Below are 23,424 nucleotides of genomic sequence, written 5' to 3'. Positions count from 1 at the left end.
CCCGGTGTGGTGACTCCTGTGCTGCCTAAGCGTTGGGGGCCTGGTGACCCAGGCGCCCTGTCTGCAGTATCCCTCCTTATACTGGCTTGAGTGACTGTATAAATGTATTTCGATTTCAAAATTTTGAGAAGAAACCGATGAGACTCGCATGTCTTTACCCCTTTTTGAGGATTCTTACACCCCGCCCGCTGTCACCCCCACCGCGGCTGCGAACAGAGCAGACCTGCGCGCCCCCGTCTGGCGTCACGCCGCGCTTGCGAGAGCGGAGCGGTGCTGCCCAATCAGGCGCTGCCTCGGCTGCGTTGCCGGGCGGAGGCCGTGCCGCAGCGGGGCGGTGCGGGCGGGCTGAGGGGCGGTGCCCGTAGCCAATCGGGGCGGCCGAGGGCGCCGTGAGGGGGCGGGGCGAGTGGCGGTATGGCGGCCGCCATGGCGAGCGCGGCGGAGCGGGCAGTGCTGGTGAGTCCGGCGCTGGGCTCGGCGTTGGCGGGACGACCGGCCAGCGGCAGCGGCCTGGCCGCGGGCGGTGGCGGCCCTGCCGGGTCCCTGGCATACCCCGTCCCGGCTGGTCGGGCCCGGGCGGCGGCGAGGCCGCTCCCTGTCCCCAGCTTCTCTCTCTGAGGGCCGCCCGGTCAGCGCGGGGCCGCGGCGGGAGGGCGCGTGGGTGCCCGTGAACCCGGCCTTGCGTTCGGGCCGGCCGCGGGCTCAGTTGCCGTGCGGCCCTCAGGGCCGCGACTCCCTCCACACCCCTGATATAGGGAATTAACTGTCTGCCAAGTATTGCTTGATTTAGGAGACTAACTGCTAGGTAATGCCTAGCAATCCTGTCTGCCTTGAAACTCACTTATCAGGGACTGGTATTTGTCAAGAAACTGGTATTTGTCAAGGACTGGTATGTCTAGCAAAGGACAGAATGTCAGTTCCACCCCAGGTTCGGTCAGAAGTCGGGAAACTGCTGAAATCCCCAAGCGAAAGGCCAGCATGGGTGAATGACTGAAGTTCATCTCGAGGAAGATCAGACCCCTGGAGAAGTAAACGACCACCAGAGACAGATCTGAAATGCTAACGCAAGTGGTTTTTTTAATAACCCTGCCTCACTCATGCACATGTATGTCTGTATTGTGCAATCCTACGAATATGTATACCTGCACCGGATAAATTTTTGGTAAAACATGCTGTCGGTGTGCGTGCTTTTGGAGGAGTGATTCCCCATGCACCCGGTGCCAAATAAACATGCCTGCTTTAGAACTCTCTCCAAGTTGTAGAGTTTGATCCATGCGTCACTCCCACTTTTGCGGTCTCCCCTGAGCAGTGCCGGGGGCGAGTTGCAATTGATGCCACTCCATGCGTTGGCCTGGGCTGGGCGCGGTGGCAGGTCAGTACCGGGGGCAGCCATGCTAACGGGAAGCAACGAGCCATGCTACGTGACCTTGGTTTTGTCATAATTTGTCCAGCACGCTGCTTGATGAAAGACTGAACCTAGCAAATGGCAGGCAGGCCTGTCAAAGCAGCCCTGTTTGCCTGTTGAAGGTACGACCCTGCAGACATCTCCAGGGACGTGAGCTGCAAGAAGCAGGAAAAACTTCCTATCTAGGGAGGGGATTTTAGAGATGCAACTGGTTGGAAAGCTGCATATGAAAAACAGATTTTTCAAAAATAAATGTGGTTTGGAATGATATGATTAGCATTCCTCAGAAATGCAGGTGTGCAGCACACAGACATGGTGAATGAACTTGACATAGTGTGAAATTAATACTAGGGGGGAAGATCTTCTGCTGTCACTAGGGGGGATGAAAAACACCCGTGATGATGTGAAGTAGAAACATCTGCGTGGCGACGGTGGGGTAGTGGAGGTTCTGCTTTACCTGTGTGATTTCTGTTCGTTTGGGAACCTGGAGGAGAGCGAGTGTTGTGGAGGACAAAAGAGCAAGGAATCCAATATGTCAATATGATGCCCAGAAACCCAAAACAGGATTAACTGGTGAAAGTCAGGGGTCCTGCACCCACACTGGTTTGAAGGATAGCAGAGAATCCTACCTAGGTTTGTTGCGTGTGTTTCCTTTGGGTGAATGTTTGTTGAAACAAAACCGTCCTTGTCCTACTCTTTGTTCAGATAACTCTTGCATGAGGTGATGACGCATCAGCGAGTAGTTATTTTGTGTTTCTCATAGTGAACGGGAACTGTCTAGCGGAGAAACCATAGGGTTAAATTTCTGAGTTGGCCACACCTTTCCAATGTTTCTATCCACAGCCTGCTCAATTCATTCCCTTCCAGTACTTTCCACATGGAAAATTTCTCCTCTCTTACAGGGTAGCAAGCGTGAGTCTCCTCTTTGTCCCTCGCTCGCTTCTAACCTCACTTTTCTGATGATCTTCTGCATGGGGTCTTGTGGGTTGTGGTTTGAGGATCTGCTTTACACAGGCTTTTCTGTAGCAGACAACTGATTGAGGCCTGAGATGGTGTGTCATCAGATCAAACATTTTGTTTGTTACTGAATTTGCCCAGATGATTTGGAGTCCTCAGCCTTTCTCTCTCCCCACCCTCTCTTCAGTTTAGCTTGCTTTATTTTTAGGCTGCCGTTGCTTGGAAAAATGCTACTGGGGAGGAGGAGCATTTTAATTTTTGTCTTTGTTTCTGACTGTCTAATTGGAAACAAATTTGTCTGCAAGTTGAGTCTGTTTCACCTGTGATGGTAATTGGTAAGGGACCTCCCTGTCTTTATCTCCACTCACAAGCTTTACATCTTATTTCCTCCCCCTGTCCTGTTGAGGAGGGGGAGTGGGAGAGGTTGGGTGGGTGTCTGGTGGCCTGCCAGCCAAGCTCAGCCCACCACAGCAACTTAAAAAGATGCCCCAGATTTTTAAGCAGCAGGGTCTGTACTTTGTTCTGAAATTCACATCCCATGATGCCTGTTCTTTCCTAATTCTGTGATTGGTACAGTGACTTGGAATGCTGCTTTGCTACACAAAGTCAAAACAAGAATGCGGACGAATCATTTGGCTGGGGGAGAGAAGTGGAGAGTAAGGCCTTTCAACAAATCAGGAGGCAATATTTTTCTTCTCCCTCTAGCATGAGATGTAAACAACGTGGACGTAGCAGTTTGCTTAGAACTTAAATAATATTCATATGTGTCTGAGAGATTTATTTCCAGTGTTTGATTTCTAATGATTCCACTGCTATCTTTCCACAATGTAGGAAGAAGAATTTAAATGGCTTTTACAAGAAGAGGTCCATGCTGTTTTGAAACAGCTACAGGATATTTTGAAGGTAAGGTTAATTTGCTTCATCGGTTTTTCGTGTTGTGGGTTTGTTTGCTCCCCCAAGTGAAGAATGGTGGTAGATGTCCAGTAATATCCCAAGTGTTTGCTTGCCCTTTGATGTTGAGGATTCACAATAAAGCTGATTTCCCCTAGATTTCTCTGCTCTTGACCCTTTTTGCTGATAGAACTGCTTTGAAAAGGCACGTGGAGGCAGCCAGATGTTTGCCTGAGATGTGTTCTGGAATAGAGAGTCTGGATCTGGCTGTAGCTCTGTCAAGTGATGGTGGAAACAAGCATGATAGCCTTTAACTACTCCTTGTGCAGTAATTAGTAGCATGCACTCTCCTCATTCAAAACTGTCCTTCACTTGATATCCCCACTTCTCTGCCAGTATCTGCCCAGTACCCAGAGGCGTAAAGTGTTCAGCTGAACCAGGCCTGAACTGGCCAAAGTGGATTGCGTGCATGAGAGTTCACCACTCTCCTGCTAGGTTAGTTTTTAACAGGCCCAGCTGCTTAACGCTGTGAGGTTTTGGTGGGGGTTACTGGGTGATGCAAGAGCAGGGGAAAAAATGTGGAGGTGAGGGGCGAGTGCTGGAGTGCTGACCCAGGATGTGACTCAGTAGCAGGTGATAATAACTTGCGGTATCTGTTTTGAAGAATTTGTTACAGTTTTTAGGGTGAAGTGTGATTGAAGGACAGTCACCAGCCAGTATAACCAGTCCGGAGGGCTGGCTTTCACTGCAGGCTTCCCATGTGTGTAAGGGACTGGCGGCGCAGCCGGAGCAGCAAGCACGCTGAGAAGGTGGCAGTTCCACAGTGCCCGATGGCATGCAGGGCGGAGCTGTGCAGAGTGCTGCTCCTGCTGCTGACAGCTTGGCGACCACTCTGGGCACTGGCCAGCCCTCCCGGCTCCGGGGTGTGGAGCTGGAATGCGGGATTTCTGACACCTTTTGCCATGAGCTGCATGCACTGAGCCTTATCCTGGGCTGCGCCTGTCCTGCAGGAGGATCAGGGAAAATCTGTGTGCTCTGCTAGATGAATTGCAGCAGGCTTGCAAAGGTGACCACTCCGCATTCGGCCACTTGCCAGCATCTGCATTTCTGCTCTTGCTTCATCTTTGTTCCTGGTTTGTGGCGGGCTGGGCTCCAGCACTCACTATGTCCTCTCTTGGGCAGGAGGCCTCTCACCGGTTTGCCCTGCCCACCAGTGGCTCAGGAGGAGCCGTCAAGCAGGAGAACTTTGTGCTGAGCACATCGGGGTAAGTGGTGGTGGCGATCAGTGGGTCTGTGGTGGTCAGTGGATCGCTCTGGTGGGAGGTGCTGCCCCTGCTCCCCGAGGTGCCTGTGCTTGTGCTGGTGGCTTCCCTCTGTAGCTTAGGGCGTTGTTCCTTGAGCGTCTGTGGCAAAGATCTCTACAGCACGCCAGAGTAAAGGTGTTTTCTTTAATATGAGATTTCACCTTAAGGAAAACAAACTCTCATGACAGGTTAATTAACAGTCTGTAGCAATGTTCTAGGGGCTGCCTTAGCCAGACTCGTGCTGTTTCTCACTGACACCTCTGATAGAGTAATTGATTTCCAACCACGTGCTGCTGTCGACAGTTTTGCCAAGGGGCATATTTCTGATTCTGGGCACAGGGAGTTGCAAGTTACAAGACCTGAATTCTGCTCTTGGCTCAGTTTCTAACTCTGACTGTGGACAAATCTTAACCTTTGTCCTAATCTCCCTAAAACAGCAATAATAAATCTCCTTGGTATAGAGCAAACTGAGAGCTGTGCAGAAGGTGCTGTAGAAGTGTAGTTCTCTTGAAACAGCTGTCAATTTTTTGACCTTCAGCGCAGGCCTCAGTCTTAAATAGTTGCACTCTGGTAGAGATTGTGAAGTAGGAGACCTTAGTCCTTAGAAACAACATGGTGAGCATTTTATAGAATGGTGCAAGTATTCTGTATTGGGTTTGAAGGTTGAATTCTTCAGATCTTAAAGTGTTAAAGTTGATTCTAGTTTTTATTCATTGTTGTTGCAAGGTGGATCTTAAGAAATGTTGATCTAAAGAATCTCTGTCTAGGGTATTAAAATGTAAGGTATGGCTAACCTGAGTTCTTGAAGGCCCAGGTGCTTCAGTCTTCCCCTAGCATTCGTTGTAGATTTGAGCCATCTTGCAGAACCTTTTAAAGGGTTTGAGGTGTGGGTTTTTTTTTTTTTTTTTTTGTTTATTTAGGGTTTTTCTTTTTGCTTATTGGAGTGGGGCAGGGTAGGGTTTGTAGCTTTCAACTCCCATATGAACCAGGTAGCACTCCAAGGTCAATAATTCATCTAATACCTTGTGTTTGTGCCTGCTAGAGCTGTTTGTAACAGCAACCAAGTTGTTGATATGTAATACAAGAAATAAGCATAGGATCAGAAATGAACGTAATATTTTAGGCAGGGCAGTTAGAGTGAGGTGGCTCATAAAGAGTATGACAGCAGCCGGCTGCAGCCAACAGCTGGGAACTTGAAAGTGTGTGTAGAGTTCATCTGCATCCCCCAGCTGACCCCTGGAAGGAAGCTGCATGGGACAGGGAGGGTTGGCAATTTCGGTACGTGTCTCTTGCCTCCTGTGACTTGTGTTGCCCAGATCCTTCTTCTCATTCCAGCACAGACCAGGTGAAAGGTGTGTTGACGCTGCAGGGAGATGCCCTGTGTCAAGCTGTGAGTACTTGCCGTGCTTCTTGCTTTGTACTACCATCAAGGGATGGGAGTCATCCTTATTGCACTTTGATAACCTCAAGGGAGAGGTCATCCTTGTTATGCTTTACCAGTGATCAATAAGTATTGTTTGTCAGTCTTCCCTAATAGATCTTAAAATCTTAATGTTTCAGCAACTCTTGAAATTTGTCAAGATCTAGCATCTAACATACCCTCCCGCCCCCAACACACACTCTGTAGTTAGTGGTGGAGTCAGCTTTCCTGGGGATTCCTTGCCTTTACTGTCTTTGTTGTGTAATATCAAATTTCCTTGGGGGCCTTCTGAGGTGAGGTTGTGCATCTTACCTGGATCGCAATTCACTAAATGCCTTTTAACTTATCCTTTGTATTAGCATTTTCCTGTAGGAGGACTGAGGTTCTGGCCATGCCAGGACTGCTGAAATCAGCCTGCCGAGATGGGCTGGGAGACAGAGTGGAGTGGGATTGGCAGTCTCCATGTTCTGCTTACGGGGATGCTTGCTCTCATATGTTTGTTTCTTTCTTCAAGGACGTTAATCTGAAAATGCCCAGAAATAATCAGCTTCTGCACTTTGCATTTCGGGAAGACAAGCAGTGGAAATTGCAGCAGGTACTGTTAACTTTAGATGCCTACTCCTCTGTGGTGTCTGTGCCTCCAAGCAGTAGCTTGCTTTCTGAGAGAGAAGGTTATGTCTGTCCCACATTAGCTCCAGTGATAAAATCTAAGGGAGGAAACATGCAATTAAATTCAGTTATGGTTCTAGGAAAGAGAGAGATGGCTTCTGCTTGTTTCTGAAGAACTGGTGAGCTGAAGACTGTCTGCATAGCAGTCATAATCCTTTAAAAGGAGTGCCTAGGGTGCCTGTACAGTACTGGCCTTGTGTCTGCTTGTAAAACCGAGGCTAGCAGGGCAAAGAGCAACTCCAGAAGCTTTGAGTAGCTTGCTCTCATTCTCTTAGGGAAACGTTTCTTTATGCTAAGAACAAATACCACTGCATTGTGCTCTTGTAGCATAGCTGAGTTCCCTCTGTTAAGGAGTTAAAGGGATGTGGCTATCCGGAACGCTGAATCTCTTTACCACCATTTAGCTGGGAGATGCCTGATTTCAGCACCTGATCTAGTGCCTGATCCTTAAGATGTAGTTTCCCATAGTTACTGTGTCATAGCTGAGTGGGTTGAGGAAAGATGTCTTTCACTACACCATGGCTCAGGTTTTTCTAGGTCATCAGTGCATTTGGTCTTCAGTGCAATTTCCAACAGCTGCTTTGGCAGTGGAATGAAAGCTCTGCCTGGTAACTTGGTAGAAATCTAGAAAATTGTGTACTTGAAATATTAATGCCAAACTTGACTGAGTTTATGCCTTGCCACAAGGCAAGGAAGTTTTTCTGATAACACTCAGCACTGCATCCTATTTTCCGGATGTTTTGTACTGCTGCCTGATTGACAGTCTTCTTCCGGCTTTTAAGGAAAACACCTTCCCTTATTTACTTGGAAGAGTTTTGTGTTCTAATGTTGTTCAGATGCAGAATGTGAGTGCCTAAAGGACTCTGTGCAGAAGTGTTTACAGTGATTGCATGGAGATCTTTGTCCTGCGAATTAAAAATTAGCATCTTGAAGTATTGTGAGTTTCTTCCCCAAGTTAGTGGTGCCAGCTGGAGTTTTGTTTGTCTGTGCAAAGTCAAGTCATCAGTAAGAAGTTGTAATATAGGCACATTTTCAAGGAACACAAGTGCAGGCACACAAGTTTTGAGGAACCTGGTTAGAAAACAGAGCAAAACCAAGGCGGGGTGGGAATGAAGCAAGTCGTTATAATAGTAGGTTTGGCATTGCTGGGTTGGGTAACACTGCCAGGAACCACTTAGCCTCCTCAAAAGCGTCTGGGAGATGTAAAGGCTGGAGGTGATGATGTTTGGAGATGCCATAGCCCAAGTACTTGCAGAGTCTTTCTGTAGTCTGACAGTGGACTTTATCATCTCTCTCTTCTCTCTGTAGCCTCCAGTGCCTTGTGCTTTCTAAGAGCAGGACTATTCTGTGATCCCTGAGCTCCGGATGAGAAGGAACCAGTGCCCAGATCTATGCCAAGGAGGCCTCTACAAGGCTGAGCTGGGATCTGGGGTTGCTGGGGAGCAGTGTAGATGTATCAAACTGCAAATATCCCATGCTGTATGACCTGTCTACCAGCAGCCACCTCTCAAACAGGCTTCCCTGCTTACCTTTTCCATTTATTGCACCCTCTGATTTACCCCTTTGCTTTTTTTCAATTTTCATTCTGCTGTCTGGAACTGAACACAAGTCACTTTCTCACAGGGCCATTTTCTTCTTCCTCTGGTTTGTCCTTGCTCCCATGAAAGCACTGGGATACACCTATTAACCTTGTTTTGATAATTGTCTCCTGGCTGCGAGTGGTCTTGCTTGAGAGGAACTTGAGCTGAAATGGCCTCAAGTTGCGGCAGGGGAGGTTTAGATTGGATATTAGGAAAAATTTCTTTACCAAAAGTGTGGTCAGGCACTGGAACAGGCTGCCCAGGGAAGTGGTGGAGGCGTTCAAAGAATGTGTAGACATGGCACTTCAGGACATGGTTTAGTGGACATGGTGGTATTGGGTTGATGGTTGGACTTGATGATCTTAGAGATGTTTTCCAACCTTAAAGATTCTGTGATTCTAAGTTCCACATAAGTGGCACGATGGCAGCTTCTTGATGCTGGAGATAACTCTCAAGCCCAACAATTCTGGTTTAGAAAACTCTGGAATACTGCCAGAGACTGATGTTAGAAATCAGTGTTTGCTGCTCACTGCTGCTATTGATGTAATTTACGTCAATGGTTATAGCTCTAATAGTTCCTAAGGAAGAAGTCAGTATTCATGTTGCTAGGCCTGACTGCTGTATACCATTGACAGTGAAAATTCCTACCTGAACAGTCGTGATCAGAGTCTTCCTCGGATGAGAGTGTCTAATGTCACTGTTCCTTCAGGGCAGCAGCAATATTTTTATTGTCAATCCAGGTTGTAGCTATCATACTATTTTGCATCTCCAGTCCTTGAGTGAAGAACCAAATAATGCATCGGGGCAGCAGTGGAAGATTTGCGTTAGCAAGTGTCTGGTACTTGGAGAGAAAAGGCCTTTAACATTTGAGAAGTCACCATTTTCTTAGGGCCAACGAGATAATCAGGGAAACCTCTACTTCCCTTGTGTGTTATAGAGAGTGTGTCTTTAATAGGGCTGCATTTCTATCTTTGCAGATCCAGGATGCTAGAAACCATGTTAACCAAGCCATTTACCTGCTCATGAACAGAGATGTAAACTACCAGTTCACAACAGGCTCGGAGGTCCTCAAGGTGAGGAGAAAGCCCTATCTACTTGGGTAGGAACGTGCATTTTTTTTTTTATTTTAAACATAGTTAATGCACATTGCTGTCTTGAGTCTTACTGGAAATGAATTCCCCAGTTGTACCCATATGTGCCAGTGTCAAGGAATGTCATGTGACCTTATATTTGATATGAATCTATACCAGTTTAGCATCAGTAACAGGGTTGTACATCATGGTGAATGGTGATCTGAGCAGTCAGTGCCCTGTTGCACAGCAGTGATATTCTGGGAGCATCTCCCTTGATCTTTTTTGGATGATGAGTTTACACAGCTCATGCTCTTCCCTGTCAGTCAGTGTTTTTGGGGAAAGAAGTGAGGCAATCATCAGCAAACAAAAGATTACAGTTAGTGCTTGTGATTTACTGACGATTTTAAAGTGACTTCTCACTTGCTAGTAGCAGTTGAGGCTGTCTGATACAGACCAGCTGCTGTGTGGCAGTAAAGCCCAGCCCTCTGCTTGGAAATGCTCCCTGAAGCTACCAGAACGAGAGTTTTGACTTACTCATTAGCATCCGTCACAATATCAAACATGAGAAATCTAAAACTTTTTAGTCTCCACATGGGCAATGGCTGCTAATACGAAGAAGCTAGATAATAAAACTATTTCCTTTTTACTTTTGGATTGAAGTAGGGGGCAGAAATTAGTCATGATATGAAACGCCTTCATCTTAACAATCATGAGAAAGCCACGCAGATGATGGGAGGGCTGGAGCAGCTCTGCTGTGAGGCCAGGCTGAGAGAGCTGGGGCTGTTCAGCCTGGAGAAGAGGAGGCTCCGGGGAGATCTGAGAGCGGCTCCCAGTGCCTAAAGGGGGCTGGTGGGAAAGGTGGGGAGAGACTCTTCAGCAGGGCTGGGTGTGACAGGACGAGGGGTCAGGGTTTAAAATAGAGGGAGGCAGATTCAGACTGGACCTAAGGAAGAAATGTTTTATGCTGAGGGTGGTGGCACACTGGTCCAGGTTGCCCAGAGAGGTGGTGGATGCCACCCTGGAAACATTCCAGGCCAGGTTGGCCGGGGCTCTGAGCAACCTGATCTGGTTGGAGATGTCCCTGCTCCTGGCAGGGGGGTTGGACTGGGTGGTTTTTAACGCTCCCTTCCCACCTGAACTGTTCTGTGATTTTATGAGCTCTGTAACAGGCATATGTTGCTTCTTGCTTTATTTCTGGAGAAGGAAGTCTGCGTGAATAGAGCCTTTGAACTGTGGTTTCTGGCAGGACTGAACTCACAATGAGCTGGTTCTTTTCCCTAGTGCCCTAGCTCATAGATGGTTATGAATGAGAGGCCCATTCAGCAGTTGTTGTACCCATGATGAGGGAAAGGGGAGAACAAGAACACAGCTTGTTGGTTTTCATTAACGCCTGCTTTTCAGAAGAGCTGATGATGAGTTTGTTGATGCTCCTCTGGCATCAGTAATTGATCTCATATTCTCTTCTTATTTTTCTAATGAATAGCTGTTCTCACTTCAGTCCCTGGTATTAAACGCTCCTGGCCTGTCTCAGTGACAGTGGTAACAACTTACCTACCTCTCTGTGATGGTGGCAATGGCTAAACTGCATTTGTGTGGGAGCCACCCCTTGCCAAAATGTCTCTGAACTCCTGAAAGGGCAGAGGCAGGGGTGGTGGTTGTTGTTGTAACACTTGCAAAAGGCTGTGGGATTCTGCAGCACGCTATCCAGAGCCGTCTAGGAACTTCCACTCAGCAGTGTACTGTACATTACCTTGTAGCTTATGGATGCGGTGATGTTACAGCTCTCAAGAGCCCGAAATCGGCTTACCACTCCAGCTACCCTGACTCTACCAGAGATTGCCTCCAGTGGTCTCACAGTAAGTATTTCATGGTCTAGATCTCCATACAGTCTGGCAGCGTGCAACGGTTAGGCTATTGTGCTGCATCCTGGTGCAAGTGCATTTCTGAGGTGTCTCCTGAGGCAGAAAGAGAGAGCTGAAGTAGGTGTAAAACCTGAGCATTTTTGGCTGCTCTGTATCTTCATGTGGGAAAGCAGATGACTTGGGCATGAGGACTCTGGTTCTCAGAGAGTAAGTTCTGTTCTTCGCCCAGGAAGCTCGTCCAGGGATGATTTGCCCTTGTGAACACCGCTCCATCCTTTTTTGTCCCCATCATGTGCAAACCATGATGTGTGCAGTAAGAGGAACAACTGTTGCCTGCAAGCTGCGCAAGTCTTTGTTTCTTTCTTAACGTCCCTCTCACTATGAGGTACTAACTGTAGTATAGCTTAGAAAAAGGTAGTGATTTTCCAGTCAGTATCAGTCGCCCCTGTACAGAAGAAGAAATCTTGGAAGCGAAAGTCAGCTCGTTTAGTAAGGGATGAGGGAAAATCAGGACAGGTTCTTTCACTGACAAAGAAACTACTTATTTTCTCACCAGAAAATGTTCACCCCTGCTCTGCCTCCAGACATCCTTGTGAATTTCTATATTAACCTGAATAAGCTGTGCCTGACTGTCTACCAACTCCATGTGCTGCAGCCCAGCACAACCAAGGTGACGCCTACTATTTCTTTAGCTTTGTTTATTCACCTCTCCCTACGTCCCACTGTGAGGAGATCGCACTGCTACATGGTACAATGTTATATGCATAAGATAATACAGAAATGACTGAAACTGGTGTTAAGTGTCTGTGTTTAGATCTGCTGCAGACAGAACACTGGCTCTAAACCTAGTCTGGGGCACGGTCACTTAGCCCAAAGGAAAATACCAGTGCTCTGGAGAAAGCCAGTAACTATTTTTTGCCAAGTAATGCTTTATCTTACAATATAGTTTGAGAATTTTGCTTAATTTTGGAAGGACGTAATTGTATTAATCCAGTTTACATTGATGTAGCATGGTTTAGAAGGTTTTCTAAATGGAGTTTTGATGGCTACTTTTCTGCTTCACATGTTGCATTTGGGTCAGCTTCATGTCCTATAAAAACAGAATTAAACTCTTAAGTTTTATGAAATGCAGTCCTGCATTTTTCCTGGAATCTATCTTTTGTTTTTCTTCTGGATCTTCTCATCTTATTTTTGTGATGCTAGAATTTGGAGCTATGTTGGACTCTGCCTCTGTGCAGAATTTTTTTAATGAAGGAGCAGGAAGGGATCAAATGACATGGATTCCATATGAACAGAGTATTCGGGCAGAGACAGTATAGACATTTCTTAATGTCAGGCTACTGAAAGTGCAAACCTTAAACGTCCTCCTTATGAGTAGTTTGTTTACTGCGTAAAAATCCTAGTGACCTTTTCCTTCTACTCTAGAACTTCAGACCTGCTGGAGGATCCATTTTACACAACCCTGGAGCCATGTTGTAAGTACAGTCACTACAAGGGCTGTGTAACAGGTGTAGGAGTATGCTGAGGATGAGATGCAAATGGCTGTACGCAGTTTTGCTTATAGCTTCTGTTAAGTGGAGAAGCTGGACTGAGTCACTTGCTGTGGCTGTGCCTGTGAATGCACGGGTGCTCATAATAGTGTTTCTTTAATGACTTGGTCATAAAGGCCCAAAGGTGTGGCTTTTCAGGATACAGCCCACACATCCAGTGCTACGAGTTTGTCTAGACATCAGAGTTGTCAGCCACAATGAACATTAGGTTATTGGCATTGCCATCTGCATTTCCTGCCTTTGTGCCTCTGGAAAGTGCTAAAGCTTCTGCCTTAACTCTTATTAGATTTAGCTTAATTCTAAATCTGGTCAGAGGTAGACTGAGAGTTTGCATTCTATAATTTTACCAGGTGCTGTTTTAAATGTGGTAGAAATCATAATGGTCTCTTCTGTGAGAATGGAGGACAACTGAGTTTTGTGTTCTGTGCTGTTGTGTGTGAAGCTGTGCTCTTTTTTCCCCCACTCCAGTGAGTTTGGCAGCCAGCGCTATGAAGTCAGCCAGGTCCATAAAGTGGAATGTGTTATCTCATGGTTAAATGATGTCCTTGTCTTCTTCACAGTTTCACTGCAGCTTTGCCAGCAACTGAAGGACAAGGTAATGGCCTTAGAGAAGGGGCTTTGTTTTTAACTCTGGATTTTGAGAGGACCTCAGATCTCCTAAAAATAGATTGTGATGTTATTCAGTACAACTTCCGGAGAAACTGAAAACAAGTGATGAGTCAATGCTCTGGAGCCAGGGAGCTGGCTAGCACTGCCTAGCAAACAGCCATCTGGGATAAGTGTAGTAGTGTGGCAGATGTGTGTGTTGAACTAGTGGCTAGATGGAGAGGAGCAGGTGGACACTTTTGTGTTCTCAGGCATGAGATGGATGTGAGAAAATACCAGAGTGTTCAGAGACCTCTGCAAACTGGATTCCAGTAGACCAATGTTCAGTTCCAGCTCTGCAGCTGACCTGGCTGCCACCTTGAGCAAGTAACTTCATGCTCCACGCCTCTTCAGTGACAATAGCAGCAAATCTGCCCTTCTGCAGTGCAGAGTGGAAATGCATAATGCTGTAAAGCTCAATCTTCACACACGCATTATTTGCTCTTTCTTCTATGACCCAAGGGATACAGGAACTTACCTGCTTTTCTTCTTGCTTTCCAGATCTCTGTTTTCTGCAGTTACTGGAACTACAGGCCATATTAATTTTCTGTGGAGTGCCTATGCCGTTAGAGCACTTCCAGTGTCTCCCTGTTTGCTTTCAACATGCCAGCTGAGTCCAGGTCATCCTGAGGAGTGCTGTTGTTTGCTACCACGTGGCCCTCCATAGGGTAGGGCCAGTGTATCCAGAAACACAACTTCAGTAGCCTTCTCTGGGACTGCAGGGCACCAAGCAATGCTATGTGGTTGGCAAGAGCTTCCACCTGTCTTTGTTCTCATGTGCATGTCTGGCTTACCCTTTCCAACCCTCTGATTAATTACACTAGTGCATTACAAGGGATGGGGAGCTGTGGACTGCTCTAACTGTATTTGCACACAGTGCTGTAACTAACTGCTGGACTGTGAGCTGGCTGGGAAGGGATGAAGACAGACTAATTTAACACACTACGAAAAGTGTAGGGCATGTTCCTCCATGTAGTGAAGTATGTTGTTGTGATCTGGTCCAGCTGTGCTTGTGACTAGCCCTGAGCTTCTCCCTCTCCTACCTGTTCTGTACATGCCCGTGTTACTGATTCCCCTTTGGGGACATTCTTACTTGCTGCTGTTTGAACTCTTTTTTTCTTTTCTCCCCCCCCCCCCCCCAGCATCAATGTGATAATATATTTTTTTTCTCCTAAACTCTAGTTGGGCCAATTAGTTTTTTCCAGGATTAGTATCTTGTTTTCACTGCCAGCATTTGGAGTTGCCTCAATACCTTGAGCACAGCTGTGCGGTCTCACATCCTGTCATTAAACCCAGAGTGAGTACCACCTTGTTAGTATGATTTGCTGCCTACCTGTGGCAGCATACATGAGTATGTAACTCATCCCTCTAGCCATTGATAACTGTGAAATAAAGATACTCAGACCTACCATGCTCCTGTGAGTTGTCAGTGCTGGGAACGAAAGTGTCAAAGATTGTGTGCTCTTTTACTAGTGAGTGGCTGTTCTTAGTTATGCATGCAGGATTACTGTTTGCCTTACTGGGAGGACGGTAGTGGTCTCTGAGGGCAGACCTGGACAGCATTTTGAAGGCTGGGCCTGGTTTGTGTAGCCTCAGCCCAGTGCTATCTGACACCGAGTATACCTGAAATACTTCTCCAAACTTCCCTTGATGGTCACATTTGGAAGAGGCTGTAGGTACTGAGACTGCTTGGGTTGGCTCATGGTGCTCGCTGTCAAGTGATCAGGAAGAATCACCTGTCTGCTGCTTGGCTCCAGTTAGCCCTATCCAGCCTGTGTAACTGGTGGCTTTCCTCACTGGAGTCTCTTACTTTGGAGCCTAAATGTGTGCTGAGGTGAAGACTGCAGGCTCACCCATATCCCTACCAAACCAGGGCCATTGGAGCCTATCTTGACAGCAAGGTTGGAAAACACCAGGATCCTTGGTGTTTTCCAAGTGCTATTCAGAGCTCTGTGCTCAGAAGGAAGAGATCACAGAATAGTTGAGGTTGGAAGGGAATCTGTGTCTGGTCCAATTCCCCTTCAAGCAGGGCCACCCAAAGCCAGTCTCCCAGGACCATGTCCAGATGGCTTTTAAATATCTCTGAGGATGGAGACTTGAGATAGATATGTGGCTTTTTTTTTTTTTTTTTTTTTTGCTGCTTAGACCTCTGCTGTGGGCATATGTGGCCTGCCTTGTCTGTGACCTCCCTTTTTGTCCCTTTGTGAGATCCCTGGGATCCTGAGTGCATTAGTGCCAGCCTTGTTACTGCTGCAGCCTCCTTCTTTGAGGACTTGACACTTGTTACTGTGCTTGGTCTAACGCATGCTAATATTACAGGTTGCAGGCAGTAACAGAGCCTAAAAATGAGTATCAGGCTGTGACTGCTGAATGTGTTTGTTAGTGAATCATGAAAGGTGGAAGGTAGAGGCCTGGATGGGCTGATGCAATAGCAGAGTCATTACTGATTCCAGTTAATTAGCCTTATGACTAGCTGTGGTCAGGACCCTGGGTATGCATTTACCAACCCTTGTTCTCTTCCAGATCATTCTCTGCTTAGAAAGTGATTGTGCATGTGTGGAACTGCTCACCATTGGCAGCTGCTTGGATGAGAGTATTTTTATAGTTAATAACCTCTCTGGAGCTGTCTGCACTCTTTAACCCTCCCTGTGTGTGGAAGAGGCTCCTTTTTTAATTCACTGTAGTGTGCGCAGTCCAATCAATGTTGCCATATCCTCTCCAACTCAGCTTCCTGCTGGTAGGCATATAACATGTAACCCAGTGTGTGTTGTTTTCTTCAGACAAAAATAGTCTTCCTCAGTTCTGGAGGCTGCGCAGGAGTGTGCGAAATGAAATACCCATCCTGATTCCAGCTCTGGTGCACAGTGGCTGTGTTGTGAGGACTAGGTGACAGGGGTAGCTGCGACAGGACACTGCCTAGGTTCCTGTTACGGAAGAACAGGGTAAGAGCGAGGTAGGTGGGATTCAACTGGAGAGACTGGCCCAAAGGCCTGGATTGGCACCCCAAGACTTGAAAGACAAAACAAGGGTCCAGGGGAGCTCACACAGGCCCTAGCAGGAGTGGATGAGACAGATGGATGGGAGTCTGCCAGAGGCTCTGGTGCCAGAGTCTGGATGAGGACCTTGGTCTCTTCTCACACTGTCTAACTCCTCTGAGACAGGGAAGCTTCCCTGTACGCAGCAGGGAGCAACTCAGGCTGTCACTGGCGTTTTATTCCTACCTCTAGTTGATTGCACTGGCTTAGGCAGTCCTCGGGATTAAACCCCATGCTAGCTGAGATCCTTCTCCCATGGGGCTGAGAAAGGCATTAGCAAAGTTGGAGAAGAGCTGACAGCTCAGCCAGAAACCAACTTATCTGATCATCCACCCAGACAGTGCCTGTGTTGCCTGGTAGAGTCTCTGGCTGCTTCACCTTGCATCTCCCACCCGTCCTTCTCATTGCCAAGTGTCCTTTCTTTGCTCTCTGTTTCGCAAGGCAGACAAGTTGCTTGCCAGCCCTCCTCAAAGGCTGCTCTAAAGAGAACAAAAAGACAGGGAATACCTGCACAACACCCTGCAAATCAGGGAAAGCAATCCCACAAACATCCCCCTCGCTGGTGCGGCCTGCAGTGAAATCACTTTGGAGTCCTGGCACATCACAGAGCCTGGTTGCAGCCCAAATCTGACATACCTTGATGTGCACATGAGCAGGTCAAGCTTTAGTTTGAAAAACCATTTCTTGCTGTCAGGGACCCACTGCTGTTGTCACTCACCACTCAGCTCCGAGCTTATTTCTCGAGCCTGTAGGAATGGGAATTTGGTGAGTTTGGTGAGTTCTTTTCGGAGACAGTCAATGGCCAGGAGCAGAGTGCCAGGAAGGATGTGGTGGCAGGCTGGTAACTACACTTGCCACAGCTTTGAGGTTCTCGCTGCTCACACATGGCTCATGACCGCCCTACATGAAGGCAAAGCAGTGCTTCAGTCCCCTCTACAGATAGGAATTGAGACACAGTGAGCATGAAGAGGTGGCTGTTGGATCAGGGAACTCACTACTGCAGTAAAGAAACAAATCTTTATCTCTGCTGGGTTAACTCTGACCCACCCCTCAGTGCACGGTCCTGCCTGCAGAGAGGACAGTGATAGAACAGGTGCAGAGTGAAAGCAAGGTCTCTTATGTGACACATCCGAAGTGTGACACTGATACTGGGGCAGTGATATGCTAAGACACTCTCATGGAGTCATTCAGAGCATCGCTGGCAGACTGAGGTGTCTCCAAGTCCCTATTTAGCATCTCCTCAGGAACCTGCCACTCACCCCCGTGGCTCTGTTGTCCCTTGGAAGCATTTTGCAACCATTTTGCACCCTACCAATGTGTGAATGGGTTTATGGCAATGCTCCCGTGTTTCCCTGGGTTCCGAAGAGCCTTGATGAGCAGTCAGAGGAGCACTGCTCGAAGCAGAGGGCAAAGGGAGAGTGTGGGCAGCAGGGTTCCTCTCCCACATCAGCGGGGCTGATGTGACACAGGAGGTGATATTCTCAGGGATGAGAATCCAACCTGTGGCAAAGTTAGGACTCAAGAGACCTGATTTTTCTAGTGAGGGTTCAGTAAAGGACTGGCAGGAGAATGGTTCCCAGTACCCATCTGTTGAGGGTAATGCAAGGGCCAAAACAAGCCTTGGTGGGGGCAGGCAGCAGGCAGGCAGCTCATGTGGCAAGGGAAGGCCAAAAAGGAGGCAGAGGAAGGAGACGGATGTGGCAGCGCTGTGGTGGGACACAGACCCTGCTGCTCTGGCCAGGGGGAGAGCAGGCAGTCTGAGCTCCGTTTCGGTGGGTTTGGGGGGCAGCACCCCCAGCTCCTACAGCCGTAGTGCTTCCACATCCCTCTTCGGGCAGCAAAGCGGCGGTCAGGCGCCTCGTTCGCTCGAGGGACAAGGCAGAGCCTCCCACCCTCCCCGGCCAGCTCAGGAGCTCAGCCTGCAGCCATCGCCGCCTACCAGCACCCTGCCTGGCCCCCCACCCGCCTGCCCACGGCCCCCTCCCCGGCCCCGGGCAGCCCCAGCGCTGCCCCGTCCAGCAGCAGGCCCGTGGGGGCTGCGCGACCGCCGCAGCCGCTCCCCTGCCCGCCCCGCTCTGCTCCCAGCCGCGGCCGGGCACGGCCGGACCCAGCGCTGCGCCTGCGGGACCCTACCTGGCCCCGGCCCCGCCGCCGCTCGCCCCGCGGAGGGGAGCGCCCGTGCCGCCGCTACCGGTGCCGCTGCCACCTCAGCTCTCGCTGCTGCTGCTCGCGCCGCTCGGGATCCGCCCCCGGGCCGGCCCGGCCCTGCACACGGGCAGGGACACAGGCACACACAGACGCACGCACGCACGCTTTAGGCGGTAACACACACAGTTCAGGCACGCAGCCCGGGCACGTGCACCTGTACAGACACACGCACACCCCAGCACACCCAGGCGTGACCCTTGCACCCCGCAACGCGCGCCCTCCCTGCACGCAGAACGGCATGCACACTCCCCCTACAAAGCTCACCCGTATAAAATCCCCCAGCAAGCACAAGCCCCTCGAAGCTGAGCACCACCCGATGCGAGCCTGCCCTTGCACACGCAGCCCCCGACGCACCTGCGCGGGTACCTGCATCCACACGCACATCCCTCAGCACCAGCCAGCCACTGCCCTGTCCCAGGCGGGCACTGGGGAAGGCTCCAGGGATTTTGGGGACTGGAGGAGCAGCTCCCCTCAGCAGCTCCCCCCGGCACGGGTCTTGAGCCTTTTGCAGAGGCTGGATGGCCCTAAGGGAACCCAGGGATGCACCAGCGCCTCAGGGACGTGCACACATCCCCCTATTTCAGGTTGCCAGGTCACAGCAGCAAGCCCTCAGCAGCCGCAGGGTCATGGCACGGCTGCCCCTAGCCCCAGCCCCTCTCCCTCGGGGCACCCTCATGGCTATTCCTCTTCCCTCCCTGCTCCTTGTGGCTGCTGTGGGCTGCTGCAGCACCCAGAGCATAGATGCCACTGGGGAAGGACGTGTAAGGGTCTGTGCAGCAGGAGATCCCTGTCCTGGCCCCAGGGGAGGTAAGATGAAGGTATGTACTCAGCCAGCCGAGCCCTGTTGCCTGCAGTAAGCTACAGACGTGGGAGGCTGAGGTGTCTGTGCTGCCAGAGGTGGTAGAAGCACAGCTGGTAAGCGGGCAAGCCCATGGCAGCCCTGCCCAGCTGGCAGGCTCTCACTGGCAAGATGGGTCCACACAGCACCTGGCCGAGGCCAGGGCTGTGTGCTTGCACAGGGTGGAGGCAGAGGGACATCATACAGTCCCATGCAGAGCCCCCATCCTGGAGTCATCACTGGTGGTCCTGGGCCCAACACGTGTCCTCATTCTCTGTTGGACCGCAGGAGAGGGATGTGCTGCCGAGGAGATGCAGTGTCACTTCCTGGCTACAGCACTGTCCCCTTGGGTCCTCTGCATCCCAGAGCCTGCATCTGGGTGCCCATGATGGATGGGTGTTGGGGGCAACAAATATCAGAAGCCATGGGAATGAGAAACAAGGGACTTTCCAAGAGAAGAAAAGCAAGATCAAGGACACCTGGTGATGGTTAGAGGATCTATGTGTTGGATACCTGGAGTACCAGGGGCACTTAGTGAACAATCCAGACCGAATGGAATTGTTATGTTTGTGAGCAGCAGGCCTCAAGGACATCACTGAAGCCGCTTGTGAGAAAGTACTGAAGCTGCCTGTAAGAAAGTACTGAAGCCACCTGTGAGAAAATAATGAGGCCGCCTGTGAGAAAGTAATGAAGCTTCCTGTGAGAAAGTAAACGAAGCAACCTTGAGAAGAAGGAAAACAGCTGGCATACGTGACTGGGGGCTTAACGTGAAGCAGGGTGCAGGTGGAGAGAGCCGTGCGCGTGAACAAAGAGACTTAACGAATCATATTTTAGCTAGGAGGGCGTGCATGATATAGTTAACCAATTAGTAGAGAGCTTGCGCATGATACGGAATTAGAAGGGCTATATTAACCGGGATGTATCAACAATAAATCGGCATTTGCTTGATCATATTGGTGGTCAGCAGTGTCCGTTACTTCCGCGTCAGCATCTATGGATATATAAGCACGGAAATGGTAACAATAGTTGGCTCTGTCTAGCAGGCAAGGGGGTCTGTGACTATGCTCCTACAACTGCGCTCCAACAATCTGAGACTGCGTTCTGACAACTGGTGCCTGAACAGGGTGGGAACGCCTGGCCGAATGGTAGGAAGTCTGTGCAGCTAATTCATTACCTCAACTAAGGGAAGTAAGCAGCCGGGAATGATGGGAAGCATAGCTTCAAAGGCTCAGAGGTTATTACCGGCGTGGTCTGTAATGTCTGGAGCCTCAGAGAATCACGCACAGAAAGGGGTTTTGACAGCACCCGTTACCCCGTCTGCTCCTCCGTTTGTGGAAACAGAGACTGACAGCGAGTTGGAAAATTCCGTTGATCCAGGTCCCATAGGCCCGAAAAAGGAGCCGGGTTTTTTCCCACTCTGCCCCAATAATTCACAAAAGGGTGGCTCTTCAGTTAATTTAATAGCCGTGATGACCACAGAATCGGTTGATCAGTGGAAGGAGGTTCGGAAGCTGCTATGGAAGGGGACATACACTTGTTGAAGGCTCTGGCCATGCCTGTGTTACTGCAGCCCAATGGCCTTGCTCAGTGGGAAGGGTTTCAATTCAGGTTGGTGAAACAAATATGATGTAGTGTAAAGGAGGAGGTACTTAATTCGCTGTATACGAGGGCGTTAATTCAATCAATTTTTAATACAACCTTGATGCTACCTAATGATTGTTGCACATTGGCGCAAATCATCCTTACCCCCACCCAGAGGATATTATGGCAGCAATCATGGAGAGATTGCTGTGAACAAGTGTCGGTTGAGAATTTGAACCGGCAGCTGCCTGACCCTGTTGGGATTGACATATTAATGGGAGAGGGTGCGTTCGCGCCACATGATGCACAGGTATGGATCATTCGTGAGGCTTTATTACAGAGTCAGAATGCTGCTTTACGGGCCCTTTTAACCCTCCCTGATGAGAGTGGTACTGCGACAAAGTCCTTTGCAACCATACAGCAAGAGGCTACAGAGCCCTGTATGGAGTTTGTAGATCATTCAAATGAGGCTTTAGAAAGCCAGCTAGATCATGCAGAAGCTCGATCTATATTGTTAGAACACTTAGCAGTTGCTAATGCAATTCAAAATTGTAAAAGGCTATTATGCTCTTTACTGGCAAAAATCCTGGTGCTTCAATGGTTCAAATGGTAGAGGCGTGTAATGTGGTAGGGACGCACGGATGGCAAATGCAGATGATGGCTCAAGCATTTGCTGCTTGTCAATTGGGCGCATCCCGACCTCAAACATGTTATAGTTGTGGGCAGCCAGGGCATTTGCAAAAGGACTGCCCTAGAAGTGCCCAAATATGGGGAGATATTATGTGGAATACTGTAAATCAAAATTTGATAAGAATGGCAAGGAATTGTCAGGATCCCATAATCAGGGAAACCACAAGCTGAGTGCCACAGGGAGGCGTGCGCAGGCAACAAATGCTCCCCGGCACACTCCTCAGAAGCCACACTTGTGGATGGGCATAAGCGAGTCACAACCCTTGAGTCAGGCACCCGAGGAAGCGCAGGGCTGGACCTGGCCACCTCCCAACCCATATATTTAGAAAACTCTAAACCGGCGTATATCGCCCTGTAGGGAACGGATACCATGCCCTCCTATTAGGCAGATCATCAACCACAATGCAAGGACTCTTCATTCTACCAGGTGTTATTGATCCTGATTATACAGGGGAAATAAAAATTATGCTATGGACACCACAGCCACCATGTTTTATACCATCTGGAGTTAAATTGTTGCAATTCATACCTTTCAAGGACAGCCTAGACACTGAAATGCCTGCTTCTACGGGAGAGTGTGGGAACCAGGGGTTTGGATCAACAGGTAGCCCCGAAATATACTGGACTCAACAGATAGTGAGTAGCTGCCCTATGCTGCGATGCATGGTTACAAGAGGAAGAGATCAAGCTATAATTAACAGATTAATTGACACTGAAGCAGATATAACAATAGTGGCTAAATGGGACTGGCCATCCGCTTGGGGGACTGGGATGGCAGTAACTATGATAACGGGAGTGGGGGGAGGAGTTACTGCACCATGACAGAGTGAGGCATTGGTACATGTTAACGACCCAGATAATCATGTGGGCACTGTGCAGCCTTTGATACTACCCATTCATGTCACCTTATGGGGTAGGGATCTCCTCACTCAGTGGGGAATGTTGTTACAAAATTTATCATAATGGCCACTGGTAAAGAGCAGCTTACCCAAAAGCTGACATGGGTAACAGATACCCCTGTCTGGGTTGACCAGTGGCCATTGGCAAGAGAAAAGCTGCACCATTTGAATGAATTGGTTGATGAACAATTGCGACTTGGACATATATGTCTTAAACTACTGAACACAGGTGTCCTGAACCCACCACATCTCCTTGTTCACCCTTAAATTCAGGGCTTCAAACTCCTAAACTCATGAACGTCCTCTCAAATCAGCACTTGGAGCTGCACAACATTCATTAATTTGATTGGCATCAACCATGAAATAACGCCAGCTGCTGCCTCTTAGTTAAAAATCAAGGACCACAGTGAACAGTGCCTTCTAGTTTTATTCACAGGACTACCACTGTTCTGCACATGAACAGACCCCAGCATCTCTCAGGAGGGACCTGAGTTCATTCAGCGTCCCTTTCTAAACACCAAAGAAATTAGCATTCAAGACCTTGTAAGGTTGGTTTCCTGGTAGAGGAAAGGATAATCACCTGTAGTTTGGGCATCTTCTGACTGCATAGTCAAAGAGCACTCAGAAAAACGGACTGCCAGGAGTTTCAACTTAATGCTAATTCTCAGTTCTTGGAGGTGAATCAGTTCCTGAGGATAAGTCAGGCAGCAAATCCCTCCAAACACTTCACATAATCAGACCTAACCTCCCAAGTCCTAACAGCTTATTTTGGATGGAGCAAAGGGAGCAGGCATGCTTTCTGTTACAGCAGGAGACA

At 48.9% G+C, this 23,424-nt stretch overlaps 1 protein-coding gene across 3 annotated transcripts; it reads left to right on the top strand.

Moving 5' to 3' along the window:
• Positions 1-379: 379 nt before the first annotated feature.
• Positions 380-14,765, top strand: ROGDI (rogdi atypical leucine zipper). 3 transcript variants are annotated; one of them, XM_086759741.1, is made up of 11 exons: positions 380-456; positions 3,194-3,265; positions 4,436-4,518; positions 5,893-5,947; positions 6,492-6,572; positions 9,204-9,299; positions 11,081-11,155; positions 11,718-11,831; positions 12,587-12,636; positions 13,180-13,306; positions 13,858-14,765. In XM_086759741.1, the coding sequence occupies exons 1-11, from the start codon at positions 415-417 to the stop codon at positions 13,897-13,899; spliced, it is 837 nt and encodes a 278-aa protein (XP_086615867.1). In that variant the 5' UTR covers positions 380-414; the 3' UTR covers positions 13,900-14,765. The 3 variants fall into 3 exon arrangements, with proteins under 3 accessions (XP_086615867.1, XP_086615866.1, XP_086615864.1); XM_086759740.1 differs by having other exon boundaries at positions 11,057-11,155; positions 13,272-13,306; XM_086759738.1 differs by having other exon boundaries at positions 11,057-11,155.
• Positions 14,766-23,424: the final 8,659 nt, after the last annotated feature.

This window comes from Chlamydotis macqueenii, chromosome 15 (assembly GCF_036417535.1).
Source record: "Chlamydotis macqueenii isolate bChlMac1 chromosome 15, bChlMac1.mat, whole genome shotgun sequence".
NCBI lineage: Eukaryota > Metazoa > Chordata > Aves > Otidiformes > Otididae > Chlamydotis > Chlamydotis macqueenii.
The sequence above is the reverse complement of the archived record's forward strand: the minus strand, read 5'-3'. Positions and strand labels throughout refer to the sequence as shown.